The following is an 18,081-nucleotide window of genomic DNA, read 5'->3' on the forward strand; positions in this document are numbered from 1 at the left end:
CTTCAACATCAACTTCATTCAGTCAAGAGACCTGAATATAACTCATGATCTGCATGGGGAAGCAGAAAAGAATTCTTCCTCCATAAGCCATGTGTGTCATAAGAGGCAACTAAAATACTGGGAGCAAGGGACTAGTAACCCCATCTCCTGTATAAATTACTAAATTTAGAAAGAAAAACTTTTGTTTTTCTTTTTAGGTCACCCTACCTCGGCGGGATACAGCCGGTTTGTTGAAAAAAAAAAAATTACTCGTTGGAACCATAAGAGAATTACTGAGACAACTGCTTCTTCACTTACCACATCTGCACAGATAGGATAGCTCCTATAAAAAGCAGGCATTATCACTGACATTGCAAATGATCACTAGCCTACCTTCCTAGTTGGCAACATAACAAAATTACTACTTGAAACTAATGTAATCTCATTCAGGCTTATTGATGAAGCAGTGAATAACTTTGACATCACAATCTGTAACATTGGCAGAAAGAATTTAACAATGATGAAAACATTATTTCCTGTGGCCACATATTCCTACTAAAGTTCAGAGCTGCAGTGAACACTGTCCTTCAAAACTAAACAGAGACTGAATTGCCCATGATAACCAACAGTGCCTTTGGAGCCATTGACAAAAAACAACTGTCAAAACTATACAGATTGGATTTAGTACCCAGAGAACTAGCAAAAGATTATAGTACATAGTGCACATGAGGCTAATAAAGAAACCCCAACAACTGTGCTAGGCTAACAAATTTAATGAAACAAAGGAGATATATAACAAAGGACTGGAAAATGCACTCAGATACTGGGTTGAAGTAAATTCAGTAATACCTTAGAAATTGTTAACTTAATCAACTGAACATCACCAAAACGGTAAATAAACCCATTAACTTATTGATTATATTAGCAAACCTAACCAGCAAAATTTCAAGTTTCCATGCCCAAGTTAGAGATTATTTCACTGATTCTCCAGGATCTCTATACCAATCCCTAACGAATTCTACAGAGGTAGCTTCAATAATCAATTTGCTAAACAATACAGGAAAAATAGCCAACATACCACCATTTGTATATAAGAAGACTGCTTGTGGTATCACCCACCATTGCAGCATTGTTCAACAAATCTATAAAATCAAATTTTCCTAAACATAAGTTAGTGAAGCTTATGCTTATCAACAAAAGTGGAGACCCAACAGAAATCAACAACTACTAATTTCTAACTTGCCTTTATTACCTAAAAATTGTGAAAAAAATAGTTCATAAACAAATGTATGCATTCATAACTGAACATGGCAGCCTTAAACTTTATCTCTTTGGTCTCAGGCCGGGGGAAAATGTACTGATGATACTATAACAAAAATGCTTGACTCGAGCTTCTCATTGCTTAGAAAATAGTGAATGTCTAATGGGCCTCTTTATTGATCATAGGGAAGGTTTTGATAGAAGACCACAACATCCTGCTGCCCATGGCAAGCCAGTCCTAAAACTAGCAGGCTTTGAAGGGATTTGAGCTAGATCTTGCCACAGCTGTATTGGTGTGAGAGTCATCAGTAAAAATATGATGTGATTGGTGTGGCATGCTAGCCTTCCTAGTGTTAGACAAATCTTATTAGACCAGAATGGTATAGTTGTTAGAACACTAACCAACTAGTTTTAGGACTGGCTTGCCATGGACTAGAAACCTACCTCACTTGGACTTTCTCTAGCTCTTATTCTCATTCTCTGACCCTCACATTATTGTGATGTGTACATGGGATGGAGTGTGAAGTTCTCACTTCCTAGCAATTTGTTGCCTCAGTCTGTCACTTGCTTGTAAACAGAAGAGAGAAGTTCATTTTCTCTGCATGGCTGTTTTTAACACCTTTTATGCCTGTATCTTCATCAGTCACCAACATGCAGAAAAGCTTTAGAATTTTGCTCCTGAATCAGCATATTGCTATAGTTATTGTGTAACATAAAAACGAGTTGAAATCTTCCTGCTTGATGTCTGCAATTAAGACTTAGTTCACTACTTCATTCTCGTTTCATCCAAGTGTTTTTGTTTAACAGGATGAGTAGAACCAACCATACCACGGGTGGGGATAGAACCCGCCTGTAGTATGGTTTGTTTGCAATCATGTCATTACGATTTTGTGAGTCTCGAGTAGAACCAGTAAAATTTTGATCTCAGCAAAGAGGATCTGATACAAAAAAAGCTTGGGTAAATGAGGCTTGACATTATTGTACAAGTAAGAAAAAGAAAGCAGTATTCAATGTAACTAGGGTGTTTGAGTGTGCTTGGGTGTAATACAGATAAGAATTTATTGTTAATACAGTATTATGAATGAAAAGCATTAAGTGAAACAAAATTGCAAGCTGTGTTGGACCTATCATCCATGCAGTGGTAACCCAGTCTCCTAGCATTGTATTCCTGGCCTAAGCCCAAGCCTCTCTGCTGGCCATGATAAGCCAGCTCCCATGGAGTCTATACTGTATGGGGGAGGTATCTCTGTTGGGATGGAATAAATGGGATTAAATCAGGTGTATCTGAAAGAATCAAAGCTAAGGAAAGAGCAACAGTAATATTATCCCTTTGACAGTTGCAACCCCAAATCCTGAAGTGTCTCCTGGCGTCGCAAAATGTTTGAAAAAAAAAAAATCTTATGAAATGATAATCTTTTCCCCTTCATAATGACACCAAAAGTACGACATTTGCTGGAAAACTTACGGAATTACGCTCTCACGAAGTTAGCGACCTCGGCGACATTTACGCATTGGCGATTTTGCCCACTTTGAGCCCCATTTTTGGCCAATTCCTTTGTTCCACTCCACCAAACTCGGCTATTTCTTTGGAGCTCCATTTGTTTTGTTGATTGAGTACAAGAAACCTCCCATTTACTGATTTCAACTACCCAATAAAGTGGTCAGAAATTGGCAATTTGGCCAATTTCATGCAAATTAAAACATGTTAATTTCAAAATAGGGTCCAGAATGAACAACGCAGACATTCCTGGCACTAAAATAACATTTTCTTTGTTCATCAGTCACGTCTCAAGGCCCGTTATAATACAGTACTCTTGCTTTCTATTTTGAATTTTTATTCACACAAAAAAATAGAAGATTTACTGTTATGCAGAATACTGTAATATTGTAATTGTATAAATAACGTCAACCCATTCGTGACTGCATATTAGAATGGCTATTTGGACATTTGTTTAATCTTGAACATTGGCAAAAATTGAATATTTCTGCTACTTTGAGCTCCATTTCAAGATCCTTTTCATAGTAAAACCAATCAAAATCACTTCTATTTCTATAATGTGTTTTCCAGCCTATCAAATGAGACCAAGAAAACAAGAATATAACCATAAATACTATACGAAAATACATCTCAAAGTCAGCGTTTTAATCCAAAAACACGGTCGGAGTTTCTTTTTCCCATTTATGCACTGCATGCTGCTGGATTTTTTTTTTTACTGCACACACTGACCGCACAGACCCAGTCTCACATGTGGGCCTACTGGCTTTTCTCCTGCTTGATTTGAAGCTGCTGGAATTTTTGAGTATACAGTGGACCCCCGGTTTACGATCACCTCCCAATGTGACCAATTATGTAAGTGTATTTATGTAAGTGCGTTTGTACGTGTATGTTTGGGGGTCTGAAATGGACTAATCTAATTCACAATATTCCTTATGGGAACAAATTCGTTCAGTACTGGCACCTGAACATAGTTCTGGAATGAAATAATATCGTAAACCGGGGGTCCACTGTATACTCTATGTCAAACACATTGGTTCGTAAGACATATATATATGACCAAAACAGTCAAAGGGTTAAATGATCATTTACAGAAAGAAGAGACTATAAATTCGAGGAATTATGTAGATTAAAATAAAAGTGAGATGTGAGTAATGTGTATGCACCTGGGGGCGAGAGGAATGTAGAAGAGAAAAAGTAATTTTTGGGGAGTATTAAGTGAATTATTAGGGAGTTTTGAACCAGGCAAGAGAATCAGTGTTGTGGAGGACCCAAATGCTGAGGTGGGTGAGATAGCTGTACATGGTGCAGTAAGCAAGTTTGGAGTATTGGGTATTTTATCGAGCCGGGAAATAGTAAAAACATTTTTGATATTTTGTGCAATGATGGATTCAAAATGAAAAGCAAGTGTTGTACAGGAGAGGCATCAAGATGTGAACTGAGAAAAGATTGCTTTAGTTCCCAGTATACCTACAATGTTTATTTTGGACTCTGCTTTTAAATTTAAATTTCTTGAATTTTGTATAAAATTAGAGAAATAACTGACTTCTGTGCACTTTATAGGGTAGTTTTGAAAGTTGAATGGGCATTTCTTTGCACTCTTTGACAAAATGGAAAACATACTAGTGAAATAACCAGGAATTGCATCCAACTTCACATGTATGTCATTCTGTGTTTTCACATATTTAGTGTGATTACCTTCAGAAGAAGATTCAGTACTATTTTAAAAGATAATTATTATTTTTTAAAATTTGTAACAATGACAGCACTTTTAATTTCAGGAGTTGCAACAGTGAAAGGGTTAAGGAAAAAAGAAATTGGGCAGGAGACCCATCTTCTGTATCTTCTACTCACTCTTGCTTAAGTATTTCTCTATTGCATGAAAATTAGAAATAATGATTATGATAAGAATACTGAAGATAAAACATATGTAATTTAGTTAATTTATTTTGCAGATATTTGTACCACCCTGAAGGGCAAAATTCCATTGAAGACCGTCAGGTTCGAGGAGAATTATCAGGGCTTCCAAGCACCGTGGAAGGCAGTGGTGGGTCAGTTAGACGGCGGACATCATATAGTAGAAGGTATCTAGCCCCTTACACTATTATGGTAGTCCAAAATACTGAGCCAGATTCTGAACCAAATTCAGATGAACAAGATGATGGTAATGCCAGTGACACAGAGGAAGAGGCTCAGACTGTTCAGCAACGGTATAGAGAAAATGGTGAAGTAGAAAATGGAAAACGTATAGTGTGGTCTTCCGATAGCGAATCCAGTAGTGATGATGGCGTATTACCTTCCAAACGGAAACGAACTAATTTAAATAACAGTGATAGTGATGAGGAAGAATTGCAAGAGACAAAAAATGGGCATATTATATCAGAAATAGTTGATTCTAATACTAGTGATTCTGAAATAGAAAAATCAATAATTGCTGTAACAACACAAGACCAAGGGAGTAATTTTAGTGAAGGCCCTAGCAGTAGATCTAATTGTAATCCTGATATTCTGAATGATACCACTTTATCGGAAAAGAGCTTTGGTGATAGCAATGGTATCAATGACATTGATAATGAGTTGAACATAAGCAGTGCTGTTAGTGATGCAATTCCAATTAGTAGTATTTCAACTGATGATAATGGATCTCTCTTATTTGACATTGATCATGGCTCAATTGTTTCTGGGTTGGATCTTCCAAGCAGTTTAGATTTGGATCCACCAGCACCAATTAGCAAAAAAATCATGCAGAATGGATCAAACCAAGCATCCAATGGAGCACCATCTGCAAGCACCCCAGATAGTGGAATTTTAGTTCTTCCATCTAGCACAGAGAAAAGTGAAGATGAAAATAGAACTGGAAATGAAATTGAGGGTAGCATAAGCATTAATGGAACAGAAAATTCTAGTGCAGGTGGCGAACAATCTTTAGTGTTTAAAAAGCGAGTGTCTGCTTGTAATCTTAGAAATTACCGAAGACACAATGAAGATCTTTGAGAGTAGTAGTTATTTGCCATTGGGATTTTTTTTTCTTGATGGTCTTCTATTTTTTTTTTTTTTTAAATTTTTAAAATATCTTTGAAAATTTAACAGATTTGATTTTTACATTATTAAAGTAAGTATATTGCTTTTTAAATATGTATCGGAATAAATAATTCCAATAGTTGAAATAGGCCAATGGGCAGTGTGTGATATATGTTCTCTAGATTTTGCAATTATATTCAAATTTAGGTTTTTTTTTTTTTTTTTTGTATATATTTTTATTTCCTTGCCAAAGAATGTGTGTTTTTGTTTGAAGTCAGATATTGTGTTCTTTGAAGAGCTCAGTGACAGCATTAAATATTTTTTTCAAGTTTGTCATAGTTTACCACAGCTAGAACGATCATTGGAATACCACCGTGACAACATTACTAACTGAAGGTGAATTTTCTTCTGAATTTCATTTGAGTGTGTACTTGCCTAGTTGTGTTTGTAGGGGTTGACCTTCAGATCCTGGGCCCTGCTTCTTACTAATTACTTGATGAGTGGGATTAACCCCAAACCCCATGAGTCGCTATCATGTTTATCACATTGTGTATGGAGTTTGCCTACACAACTTTTATTTCTTGGGCTCATTCAAATGTTTAGCTTCTATTTGTGTCCTCTCTTTCTAGTCCCATTACTTTCAAACTGTCTTTATGTACCAGGTCAGTATTTCTGAGTATCTTGTGTAGTGTGACTCACAGGTATGTCCCCACTGAGCTTTCATTTCTCCTGCATTGTAATGCTTAATTCTTTCTGTCTGTCCTCATACCTCAGGTCCTATAACTCAGGAACTCTCTTGGTGGCAAATCTCTGGATCTTCCCAAGCTTTCTCATTTACCTGAGATATAGATTCCATGCTGGTGCTGTACACTCCAATATTGGTCTCAAATATGAGGTGCATATTATCCTAAAAGAATCCATGTTGAAATTCCTGAAAGCTGTTCTTCTGTTTGCCATCAATGCATATACTGATATTTTGCTGTATGTGAATCTGGTATTAGGTCTTTCTTATCCTGACAGTAGTAGCTGCTTTCCTTTTAGGTTGTAGGTACTACTGCCTTTCTCTTTTGCCTATCTTCATAACCTTGTACTTGTAGGAGTTGAATTCAAATTACTAACTTGACAACTTCTGTAGCTTATCAGTGTATTCCATGTATTCCTGCAGCTATTTGCAATTCTCTTTCGTTTCTGTTCTCATTAGTTTTGGATTATCTGAAAAGTATCAATATTAGGAAGGGAGATCTCTAGGTAAATTATTCATATGTATCAAGAACAGTTCAGTACTGATTCTCGGAGTACTCTAGGTTTTACTTCTCCCCAGTCTGATTTCTCTTCTCATTGTGGTTTCTGTTTTTCAAATGCCAAGTTTTTGACAGGAAGAGCGAGAAAGAGTGACCCAACAAAGAAGAAAATACTTAAACTGTCACTCAATCACTGTCTTGCTAAAAGAGCACTGACATTGCAGTTCAGATGTCCCTCTAGACTGCAACATCCCCACCCCTCTTCCAGAGTGTAGGCACTATATTTCCCCACCTCCAGGACTTAAATTTGGTTAACTGGTTTACCCTGAACAGTGCAACAGCATGCCGTAAAAAAACCACTTGCCTCCATTCACTCCTATCTAGCATGATCACACAAGCTTTTTGGATGTCCAAGTCTCTAGCACTCAAAACCTCTTATACGTCCTCCCTCCACCCTTTCCTAGGACAACTCCTACCCCTCTATTCCACCCCAGATTTATACACCTTCCTAGTTGTTCTGTTTTTCTCCATCCTTGCTATATATTCAAACCACCATAACTCCCTCTCCTCGGTCCTCTAAATAATTAAGAGGTGTGGTAACTCCACACCTCCTGATCCCCACACTCCAAATTCTCTGCATAATATTCACACCACATATTGCTTTCAAATACAACATCTCTATTGCCTCCAGCCTCTTCCTCCTTGCTGCAACATTCAAACCTATTCTTCATACCCATATAACAATGTTGGTACCACTATACTCTGGTACAGTCTCATTTTGCCTCCATGGATAAAGTTCTTTGTTTCCACAGGTGCCTCAGTGTACCACTCACCCTTTTCCTTTTGTCAGTTCTGAGTCATCTCCTCTCTCAGAACCATCTGCCAAGTCCATTCCCTAATACTATCTGAACACATTCACTTCCCCCATACTTCCTCTCTCCAATCTGATGTCCACTCTTACTTTTCCTATAGGTTTTGATACTTTCTTCACCTTGTTCTTTCCTGTGTCAAGTACAGTACTCAGTCTGAAATATTATATTTCTAAGTTAGTCATTAGTGAGGCATCGAGACACCATGAGAGGCCTTCTGACTTTTTAAAAATGTAATCTGACCACCATTCACTTTTATCATATTTCTGTCATCCTATCATAGAAACCTTTTATCAAGTTGGTGAGGCAGAATTTGCATTCCTGTACCTGTGTGTTGGTCTGTTATGATGTCTACGCTTTCCAGGTGATCTACCATCCTTATGCTACTTTTGCATCTTTTCATAAATTGCTCAACATACCCACAACCTTTTTCTTTTCCATCTTATGATGTATTTCATTCATCATGGCTTCACACATTTGATATTTCCACTTACGAGCATTTGTTTAGATTTACTTCCTCCACACTTCTTCCATGAGATTAAATGACAGAATGAAAAAAGGAGAGATGTATCACCTGATGGGTATTCAAAAAGATGTCAGTCACAGGAGAAAAATAAAATTATAGGAATGTCTAGAAAGGAAGAAGTTAGTAAATGTTTGCAAAAATGGAAATACAATATATCAAAGTATGGTGATGTAAATATTTTTGTGTGAGTGTGAAGTATGGAGTGAATATTTTGCAGAGAATAAGGTGTGATTCAATGCCAGAAGAATGGTTATAGGGATGATTTGGTCTTTTGAAAGAGTAGAGCTTGACTTTGTCTCATAGTATGTATTGACAGATTAAGCTTTGTGTGTGTGTGTGTGTGTGTGGGGGGAGCATGCCTGACTCATGACATGTTTCAAGGTCTGCATGGTCTTGTTTTGTTCAACACTTTATATATCATAGCTATTACTACTAAGAATACTAAATATCTCTCAAAATTTATTTCTTAAGTTGTCATACAGTTACTGAGGAAATTAATCTTTATTACTTCTATCACTCCTTCATAATAGCTATGTTAAATACTGAACACAAAATACCATGAAAACTGGTTAGTTATGATTTGCCTGTGTGATGGTGTGTGAGTTCATTATTTGTTTCTGTAAATCTTTCACAGTGGTTGAGTCGTGTGCGGTTCCATTTGTAGCCATGCAGCTTGAAATTGGTAAATACGTATTCAAAAGAGCAAGGAAATAACCTACAGGAATGATGTGAAAGCTTTGCTTAGTACTATATCCAGTACTATTCATTGGGCCACTAAAGATTTGAGAAGCTCGACTCACTTTTCACCAATATAAGTTGCTCCAAAATTTTCTTTCGTGATGTTACTGTTTCTTCTGCTGTATGGAGGCTTATCTTTCGTTGCATGGAATAAAATTTGTGTTTTTTATGCTAAGAGTTTGATAGTAATGTGCTCACTGGTGTTTTTTTTAGCCATTATATTACATGTACAGTGGAACCTTGACTTACGAGTGTCCCAACGTACAAGTTTTTTGAGATACGAGCCGTCCCTGGGTCGATTTTTTGCTCCGAGTTACGAGCCAGCTCCCCCGCTTCCCCATCTAAGCAAAACCTGGACACCTCGCTTGTTTATCTATGATTTCATGTTTTAATTTCATGGAAATCCTCTTTTTCTTCTCGGCTTTGTCCTTTGCACTTACTTTCTTAGGACCCACGCTTAGAAAAATGAAATTTGGCCAAATGACTGTCAAAAATGTAAACAAAACATGAGAAAACTGCTCCCACAACGAGGTAAACAGTGAACTGAGTTGGTGGCGTTCGTTATTATAATAATAATAATTATTATTATTATTAATTTAGGTAACTAGAGTACAGATCCAATTCCCTAGATCAAGAGTCCCTCACCAGCGTCAAGGTTCCTTGACGCTGGTGAGGGGCTCTTGATCTAGGCAATTGGATCTGTGCTCTAGTTACCTAAATTAATAATAATAATAATAATAATATTATTATAATGATAGAGTTTGTTTCCTAAACTAATAATAATAATAATTATTATAATAATAATGATAGAGCTTCAGTTCCCTAAATTAATAATAATGTAGAAGAGAGGGAGACTACTTCCCTGTAAAAAGTAGGTCTTAGACAAGGATGTGTAATGTCACCATGGTTGTTTAATACATTTATATCTGGGGGTGTAAAAGAAGTAAATGCTAGGGTGTTTGGGAGAGGGGTGGGATTAAATTTTGGGGAATCAAATACAAAATGGGAATTGACACAGTTACTTTTTGCTGATGATACTGTGCTTATGGGAGATTCTAAAGAAAAATTGCAAACGTTAGTGGATGAGTTTGGGAGTGTGTGTAAAAGTAGAAAGTTGAAAGTGAACATAGAAAAGAGTAAGGTGATGAGGGTATCAAATGATTTAGATAAAGAAAAATTGGAGAGGAGTAGTATGGAAGAAGTGAATGTTTTCAGATACGTATTTGGGAGTTAATGTGTCAGCGGATGGATTTATGAAGGATGAGGTTAATCATAAAATTGATGAAGGAAAAAAGGTGAGTGGTGCGTTGAGGTATATGTGGAGACAAAAAAAAACGTTATCTATGGAGGCAAAGAAGGGAATGTATGAAAGTATAGTGGTACCAACACTCTTATATAGGTGTGAAGCTTTGGGTTGTAAATGCTGCATCGAGGAGACGGTTGGAGGCAGTGGAGATGCCCCGTCTAAGGGCAGTGTGTAGTGTAAATATGCACAAAATTCGGAGTGTGGAAATTAGGAGAAGGTGTGGAGTTAATAAAAGTATTAGAGGGCTGAAGAGGGGTTGTTGAGATAGTTTGGTCATTTAGAGAAAATGGATCAAAGTAGAATGACATGGAGAGCGTATAAATCTGTAGGGGAAGGAAGGCTGGGTAGGGGTCGTCCTCGAAAAAGATAGAGGGAGGGGGTCAAGGAGGTTTTTGTGGGCGAGGGGCTTGGACTTCCAGCAAGCGTGAGTGAGTGTGTTAGATAGGAGTGAATGGAGATGAATGGTATTTAGGACCTGACGAGCTGTTGGAGTGTGGGCAGGGTAATATTTAGTGAAGGGATTCAGGGAAACCGGTTATTTTTATGTAGCCGGACTCGAGTCCTGGAAATGGGAAGTACAATGCCTGCACTTTAAAGGAGGGATTTGGGATATTGGCAGTTTGGAGGGATATGTTGTGTATCTTTATACATATATGCTTCTAAGCTGTTGTATTCTGAGCACCTCTGCAAAAACAGTGATTATGTGTGAGTGAGGTGAAAGTGTTGAATGATGATGATGAAAGTAGTTTCTTTTTTGGGGATTTTCTTTCTTTTTGGATCACCCTGCCTCGGTGGGAGACGGCCGACTTGTTAAAAAAAAAAAAATACACAATATGTATGTGGTAATAATTCACAATGCTGCTGCTAGATGGCACAGCTGATGCCAAACCATCGAACACGTTTACATCGCTGTGGGAGCAGTTCTCTCGTGCTTGCTTGCATTTTTTTTTACAGTCATTTGGCTAAATATCTTTTCTAGCCATGGGTCCTATGAAAATAAGTGCAAAGGACAGTGCTGAGAAGAAAATGACGACGATTTCCATGGACTTAGCCAGGCAATACGAGCTTAGTACATCTATGATATGTAGATATTAAAGCTGTATCAGTTATGTTCAGTGATTAAACAAAACAAATTGCATCAGTTAAGTTCAGCAATCAAGCAAAACAATGTTGCTGTTGGAGGTTTACAGGGCCACTGACATCATATGCCACAGCCTCAACCTCCCCTACCATCTCTGCTCCAAGTGTGTAAATACATATACACTTTCTATAAACAGTTTAACATTTCTTTACATTCTGTAGTGTATTATGATTTATTATGTTTTTAACATTCTGCAGTTAGCCTCACAAATACATACTCTGTTTTCTCTTACAATAAGAGCACGGGAAGATACTATAGTCAAAGTTAGACAGGAAATGGCAGACGCTTACAACGCTGCCTCTGCCACCATATTATGGCCTATTTTATTCATTCTAGAGTATATATCATGTTTCTGTGTTAATTATATTGTTTATTATGTCATATTAGATGAATTGTGATAGATAAATAAGCCATACAGTTGATATTAGTGTCATATTCAAGTATTTTGTCTTGTCTCCAGAATAAATTGAGTTAAGAGCTAGGTCATGGAACAGATTAAACTCGTAAGTCAAGGTTCCACTATTGTTTTTCTTTGTCCTTGATTCTGTAATCAGTTTAGGCAGCTCTTGCCACTTGATCATCTCAATGTTGCCCTTCATCTGCTTGGAAACAGTGGCAGGCCTTGGCTGTATCAATTTCCTCCTCTTGGCAAATAGTAAGCTATATATATACTGAGAGGTGAATATCTCTTGTATATATACATTAAAGGTTTACCTTAATCCTATTTTAAGGATTAACATATCCTTGATTGGTGGTGTACAGGTTACATGGAGCCTTAATTACCCTTATGTAGTCGATAGGGTTTAAACCCAATAAACCAACTAACCAGTCAGCAAACAGAAAGCTTAATAAAAGATTTGTGCCTGTTTTTTTTTTTTAACACGAGCTAAAACAGTTAAGATACTGTGCCCTTGGATGTTTGTGTGTTGCATGTCAGGGAATAAGCAGTACGTATATTGCAAGTTCCATGTGGAAACCTTTTAACATCATGAAGTTGCAGTCTTGACTTTGGCACTGGGACATTACATCTTTGTCTGGCTGAGTATTTACATTTTCTTTTTAATTATATTACTAAAGACAGTTTTGAACACCATTTCATAAGGCATTCATTTGACTTAGTTTTAGCCTATTTCTTCTTTTGCCCAAAGTCTTGGAATTTTATGCATAAACTGGTTTATAAAGTACTGTAGATTAATTTGGAAGCAAGAAGTAAAGAAAGAGGTTGCTTGAGATTGATTGGATCAGCAACTGTATCATTGGATTTAAGATGCCAGTGAAGTAAGACAGTGGGAAAATAATTACATGTTGCAGAAAAGAGAATGAATGGAAACAGAAGTGGCATGATGAATTTAGTGAGCAAAGAAAATAGTTATCAAGCATTGCATTCATGTGACATATTAGTGTTTCATTTTGTTATTTGGTGTGTTTGTGATGAATGACTATTTTTGCTTCTCGTGAGGCTTATTACCTCTATGTCATCTCTTATTTGCAAATAATGTAGAATTATTCAGTGAATTGACTCATTTGCTTGGGTTTCATGTTCTAAAACCTTAGAGTAACTTTTAATAAAATGCTAATAAAATCTGTTGACATTTTTAAAGTTGCTAATTTTCCTTTTAAAAATAATTTTTCAGTAGCTTTAAAACTTCTATTCTTTTAAGAATCATGGTTTCCCACTATAAATATATATAAAAAAGATGCTTGTCTTCTAATAGAAGTGATAATTTTTATAATATGAAAGACTATTGTTTTAATGTTGACTTATTATGAATGGACCACTGTGAAAGAGAGGCTGGATATACAGGAGGGAAATGGTAAGGGGATAGATAATTGGCAGAAAAATAATGGTGGCTTTTTCTAAACACAGTATTGATCTATAGGGTACTAACTGCCCTCTCCCAGTGGACACCCAAGGATACTGGTGCTAATTTTCTCCCATTTGAATGGCTGTCATGACAATGTCTTAGTTCTGTCTCCTAGTGCTGCACAAGTTGACTGGCTGCTGATGGAGGCTCCAGCATTGATAATGTTTAGTGGCTTGCCGCTGATGCATGGAACTACGGTAACCCATCGTTTAATGGACTTAGGAAATATGGACAAAAAATCTGGGTCAATAGATTTGGAAACAATGGACAAAGTCCTTTGGTTACAGAATTATTCATTTTTGTTACAAAATGTGCAAAATAATAATTTCTCTATCCAACACAAAAGCCATACTGGCCACCTGCTTCCCCCAATTAGTCCATTAAATAGAGGGTTTGCTGTAATGTATGAAATGATGGCTTGAATTATTTTTTCTGTAAAGAGGTTTAACAGATAAGTTTTGACAAGAATGAGTGCAGGTGTAAAAATTTTATGAGAGACCAGCTCATTTAAGTGTGCTTATTACCAATAATTTGCCATTTTTAAATTCAGTTTTACTCTTGAATTTTGAAAATATGATTTTGTCAAAGCATCATACAGTATAACATATTCTTTAAGCTTTTCTTGAACGTATCTAATAACATATATTGTAAACAAAACAATAGCAGATGTTGGCCAGTTCATGGCCATTATTTATTAGTTTCAAGAACTATTTTATAAGAATAATGTAGTGGTTGCCCTACCTGTGACCTGAAATTTATGTACAGTAGTAAACTACTGGTATGTACAGTATTACTATTTGGCACATGAAATAATGCCATTTTTAATTTATAAAAGTTATATTACAATATTTATTTTTCATAGAAATATTGCAGCATCTTTAATCCACAATTGCAAGTAGGACTATACTGTACTGTTCCTCATCCAATGTATGTTAACTTTATATAAAACTGTGAACTGATTTTTTTGTAAATAGCTGGGAGTTTGATGGAACGTAGAGTTCTACCTTTGATAAAATTCAGGTTGAATTCTACTTGTGTAATGTGAAAAATATTGTATTTTAGATATTTTCTGAATAAGATTTATATACAGTACTTATAATTCACTTTATTTAATTAATGTATAGTACCAAAAATAAGATATTTGTTTTTCTTCTCTATTTTCTGGAAAGCTAATAGAGCATGAAAGGAAAAATGCCAAAATAAAGCAAGTTTTTTTGAGATCATAATATCTAAGGATTGCCTGTGTGCATATTGATAGTAAAATAAAAGCTGCTAGCCTACCAGTGGTCTTTAAAATTGTACTGAAAAATTAGTGAAGTGATTTATAATTTGAGCCAAGCATCTAGTGGTAAGCTCATCATTATCGTTATTATTATTACCCTAGTCACTGTATTTATGGGGCTCGTTAAACCCTAAAGGTTACTCAGTGGCAAAAGGCAAGCTCGTCAATTTTTTTTTTTTTTTTTTTTTTTACAAATATCCGTATATGTATACGGTATATAATTAGGATAGGCAAGTAATATTTTCATTAACAAAGTTTTTAAATTGTCATCCAAGGTCAAAACCCACTTTGATATTTATAACAAAGCAGGCTTTGTGTAATTGCTAAGGTTCTCCCACTCCCTTACAAAAATGGTTTGTCTTGTATACTGGCTATTTGTATATACGTGCAGGTACTTTATTATCGATATTACCAAAATTAATGATAACTGTTACCATGATATCAAATTTGGTAATGATGAAACTATTGACTATGTAGATGAATAAGATGGCATAATGATTAAAACAATTTAATTGGAATGTCTGTATTTGCTTGGGCTGGTAGACCCCTAGATGTTTTTTAGCAGCAATGATTGACCCATACTGGTTTAGATTTTTTTTGTGAATTTAATATAGCATATCAAAAATGTAAAACTATACTATTCCATATTATAATCATGGGGGAGTGCTAAACCCAGAGGATTATACAGCACATATGGGAGGGGGGGGGGGGAGAATGGAAGGCATTCAGGGAACTGGAGCACAGATCCAATTCCCTAGATCAAGAGCCCCTCACCAGCATCAAGGAACTTCCCTTGAGGAGTATTATTCCATAAAAATCAAAGATAATAAAAGTAAATGAATATGAAGAGGAAATTTTGTTGGCTATGAAATATAAAGTCAAGTAAGGGATTACTGATAAATGAATAAGAAATGATAGCAACACTTTGGCATTTTCACTGTATGACCCTTGTGGATTTAGCGCTTAGTTTCGATTAAGTGGGCATCGTCATTGCCGAAATGTTTCGCCTGCATAACAGGCTTCTTCAGTCAAATACAGGAAGCAGTTGCAGTAATTTTTTGTTAGTCTGTCACTCTAAGTGCAAGGTGGTCATTCCCTTAAGCATTGGTGTGCAGCCAGACCTTATATACTCGAGTAGAGGCAAGATGAAGCAGTTGCAGTAGTCACCACAAATGAGCGTTGCCCATGATTAGAAGTAGGTCACACTGAACAGTGGTTCAGTAGTGTAAAGGAATTCACCCGTACCAAGATACCATGGTGTTGCTGTATTAGACAAGTATATTATTAATGGTATACAATAAAGTATTGTATACAAGTTGAATTAGGGATACCATGGTATCCTCTCACTTCCAGTAAATAAGGTCTGGCTGCATACAAATGTGTTCAAGACCTTATATACTAGAGGAAAAGACCAACTACCTCCCACCAAGGGTGATGGACTGATGACATCAAAACTATTACTGCTTCTAGAATTATACTGCTTTTTGTATTTGACTGAAGAAGCCTGTTGTACATGCAAAATGTTTCAGCAATAATTATACCCAAGTGTTGCTTATGCCTGATTAGTCAAGTTGTTGGCATTGTGTATCATTACAAAGGATTACTGTACCCAGCAAGGCACAGTAGCCAATTATCCATTTATTAATTTAAACACTTTCCACTACCAAGAGTTCAAACGTGTTCACCATGAACCTGTGTGTGGTAGCATATTGTGTAGCTCACATTACCATTTTGTAGCTTGTCTATGAACTTTCCTAGTTTGTCCAAACATTTTAATGAAGTGCTGACACCTTACCATTATTATTATAATCATGGGGAAGTGCTAAACCCATAGTGATTATACAGCACCTGTGTGGGGAGGGGATGGAAGGTATTCAGGGAACTGGAGCACAGATCCAATTCCCTAGATCAAGAACCCCTCACCAGCATCAAGGAACCTCCCTTGAGAGGCGACACCATACCAATATTGTGTATCCCTTAAGTATTTTGAAATTGGCCAGTGACACAGGAAGTTCTCACTATTACAGGGTCTTCCTGTAAGTCTCTCTTGCCTCCTAGGTGTCTGTCTTTGTCTAATGACTTTAATACTGTATTACATTTTTTCACTTCACTAATTTGTATTAAATGGCATTTATGTCCAATTATGGTCCGATATCGATCTCGTACCCCACTTGCTCAATCTATCCAAGTCTTCCAGCAGGGACTGTCATTTTTCTAGCTTACCTGGCTGGGATTTTTCCATCTGTATGCATAGTCATAATTTCAACATATTCCAGGAACAATAAAGGCTAGATGTGCCTTAAAACACTACAAGTCAGCACTGACCTAAATTAAGCTTCTAAATCAAAATCCAACAGCATGACAATCCTGAGATATGAGACATCTCCTATTCTACTGAAAAAAAATCGTTTGGAGGTCAAAATATACAAATTTTTAATGTTTCCATTTTCATTTTGGTTTACCTTCATGTTCATATGGTTTTAAATTCCTTCTGGCAAGTGATTTATATAGAATTAGAAAGCATTGATCCTTCTGTCAACCCACTAGGTAGTGTTATTCCATTAAGAACATAACTTTTCTCAGTGTCCTTTAAAATAAGAAATGGGTCATCCAATATGTTAATATGCCTTTAATTCCTCCTGTTTTCTATTTTTCAGACTAGTTTTTCATGAATTGTTATGGAAATCCCTCCTTCAAGTTGAATGCATTCTAACCATCCAATTCATTTTTGAATAACTTCTGTGACTGTTGTTGTAGCCGACAGAATCGTGGTTGATCTCTCATTCTGATGAAGGAATGGCAGTTAACTGAGCAATTACTGTACAGTATGTAGTTCAATTTTACTTTCAAAAGACAAAAAATAGCAATGTCAATTTTATTGTAATTATTTTGTAAATTATCATCATACTAAATGATGGTTCAAAATGTTTAAGTGATGTTCAAGATATACAGCTGTTGGCAAGTCTGAGTACAATTAATATGTCTAGTCTGATCTCTGCTGTGGGCATGTGCTCCCTTTTCCTTGAATATTTTCAATTACACTCTCATGCTACTGCTGCATGTGACCCTTGTCGGTTTAGCACTTTCCTTTGATAATAATAATAATACTGCTGCATGCAGTGATATATCATGACAGTAAGATACAAAGCACTTTTTCTGGATAGTATGACGTGTACCGAGTATGCTAATATTTTCGCGATAGTTATATGTACTTCTTGCAGCTATTGTACACATTGCTTCTCTTCCCACTTCATCTTTTGCTGTAGTTTCTTGATTCACTGCATTACAGGTTCTTCAGACCTTTGACTCATTACATCCCATCAACCCTCACATTCAGCGCTAGCACAGCCGTGTTGCT

General features: G+C 36.4%; 1 protein-coding gene across 4 annotated transcripts in view; it reads left to right on the forward strand.

Moving 5' to 3' along the window:
• The window catches only part of LOC128695135 (DDB1- and CUL4-associated factor 5), an 80,127-nt gene extending 64,886 nt beyond the window's left edge, over positions 1-15,241 (forward strand). For all 4 annotated transcript variants that reach the window (XM_053785571.2, XM_053785570.2, XM_053785573.2 and 1 more), the window contains one exon: positions 4,690-15,241. In XM_053785571.2, coding sequence (XP_053641546.1) covers positions 4,690-5,728 — 1,039 coding nt within the window. In that variant the 3' untranslated portion in view covers positions 5,729-15,241. The remainder of the gene's footprint in view (positions 1-4,689) is intronic.
• The last annotated feature ends 2,840 nt before the right edge of the window (positions 15,242-18,081 follow it).

Source organism: Cherax quadricarinatus, chromosome 35, assembly GCF_038502225.1.
Source record: "Cherax quadricarinatus isolate ZL_2023a chromosome 35, ASM3850222v1, whole genome shotgun sequence".
NCBI lineage: Eukaryota > Metazoa > Arthropoda > Malacostraca > Decapoda > Parastacidae > Cherax > Cherax quadricarinatus.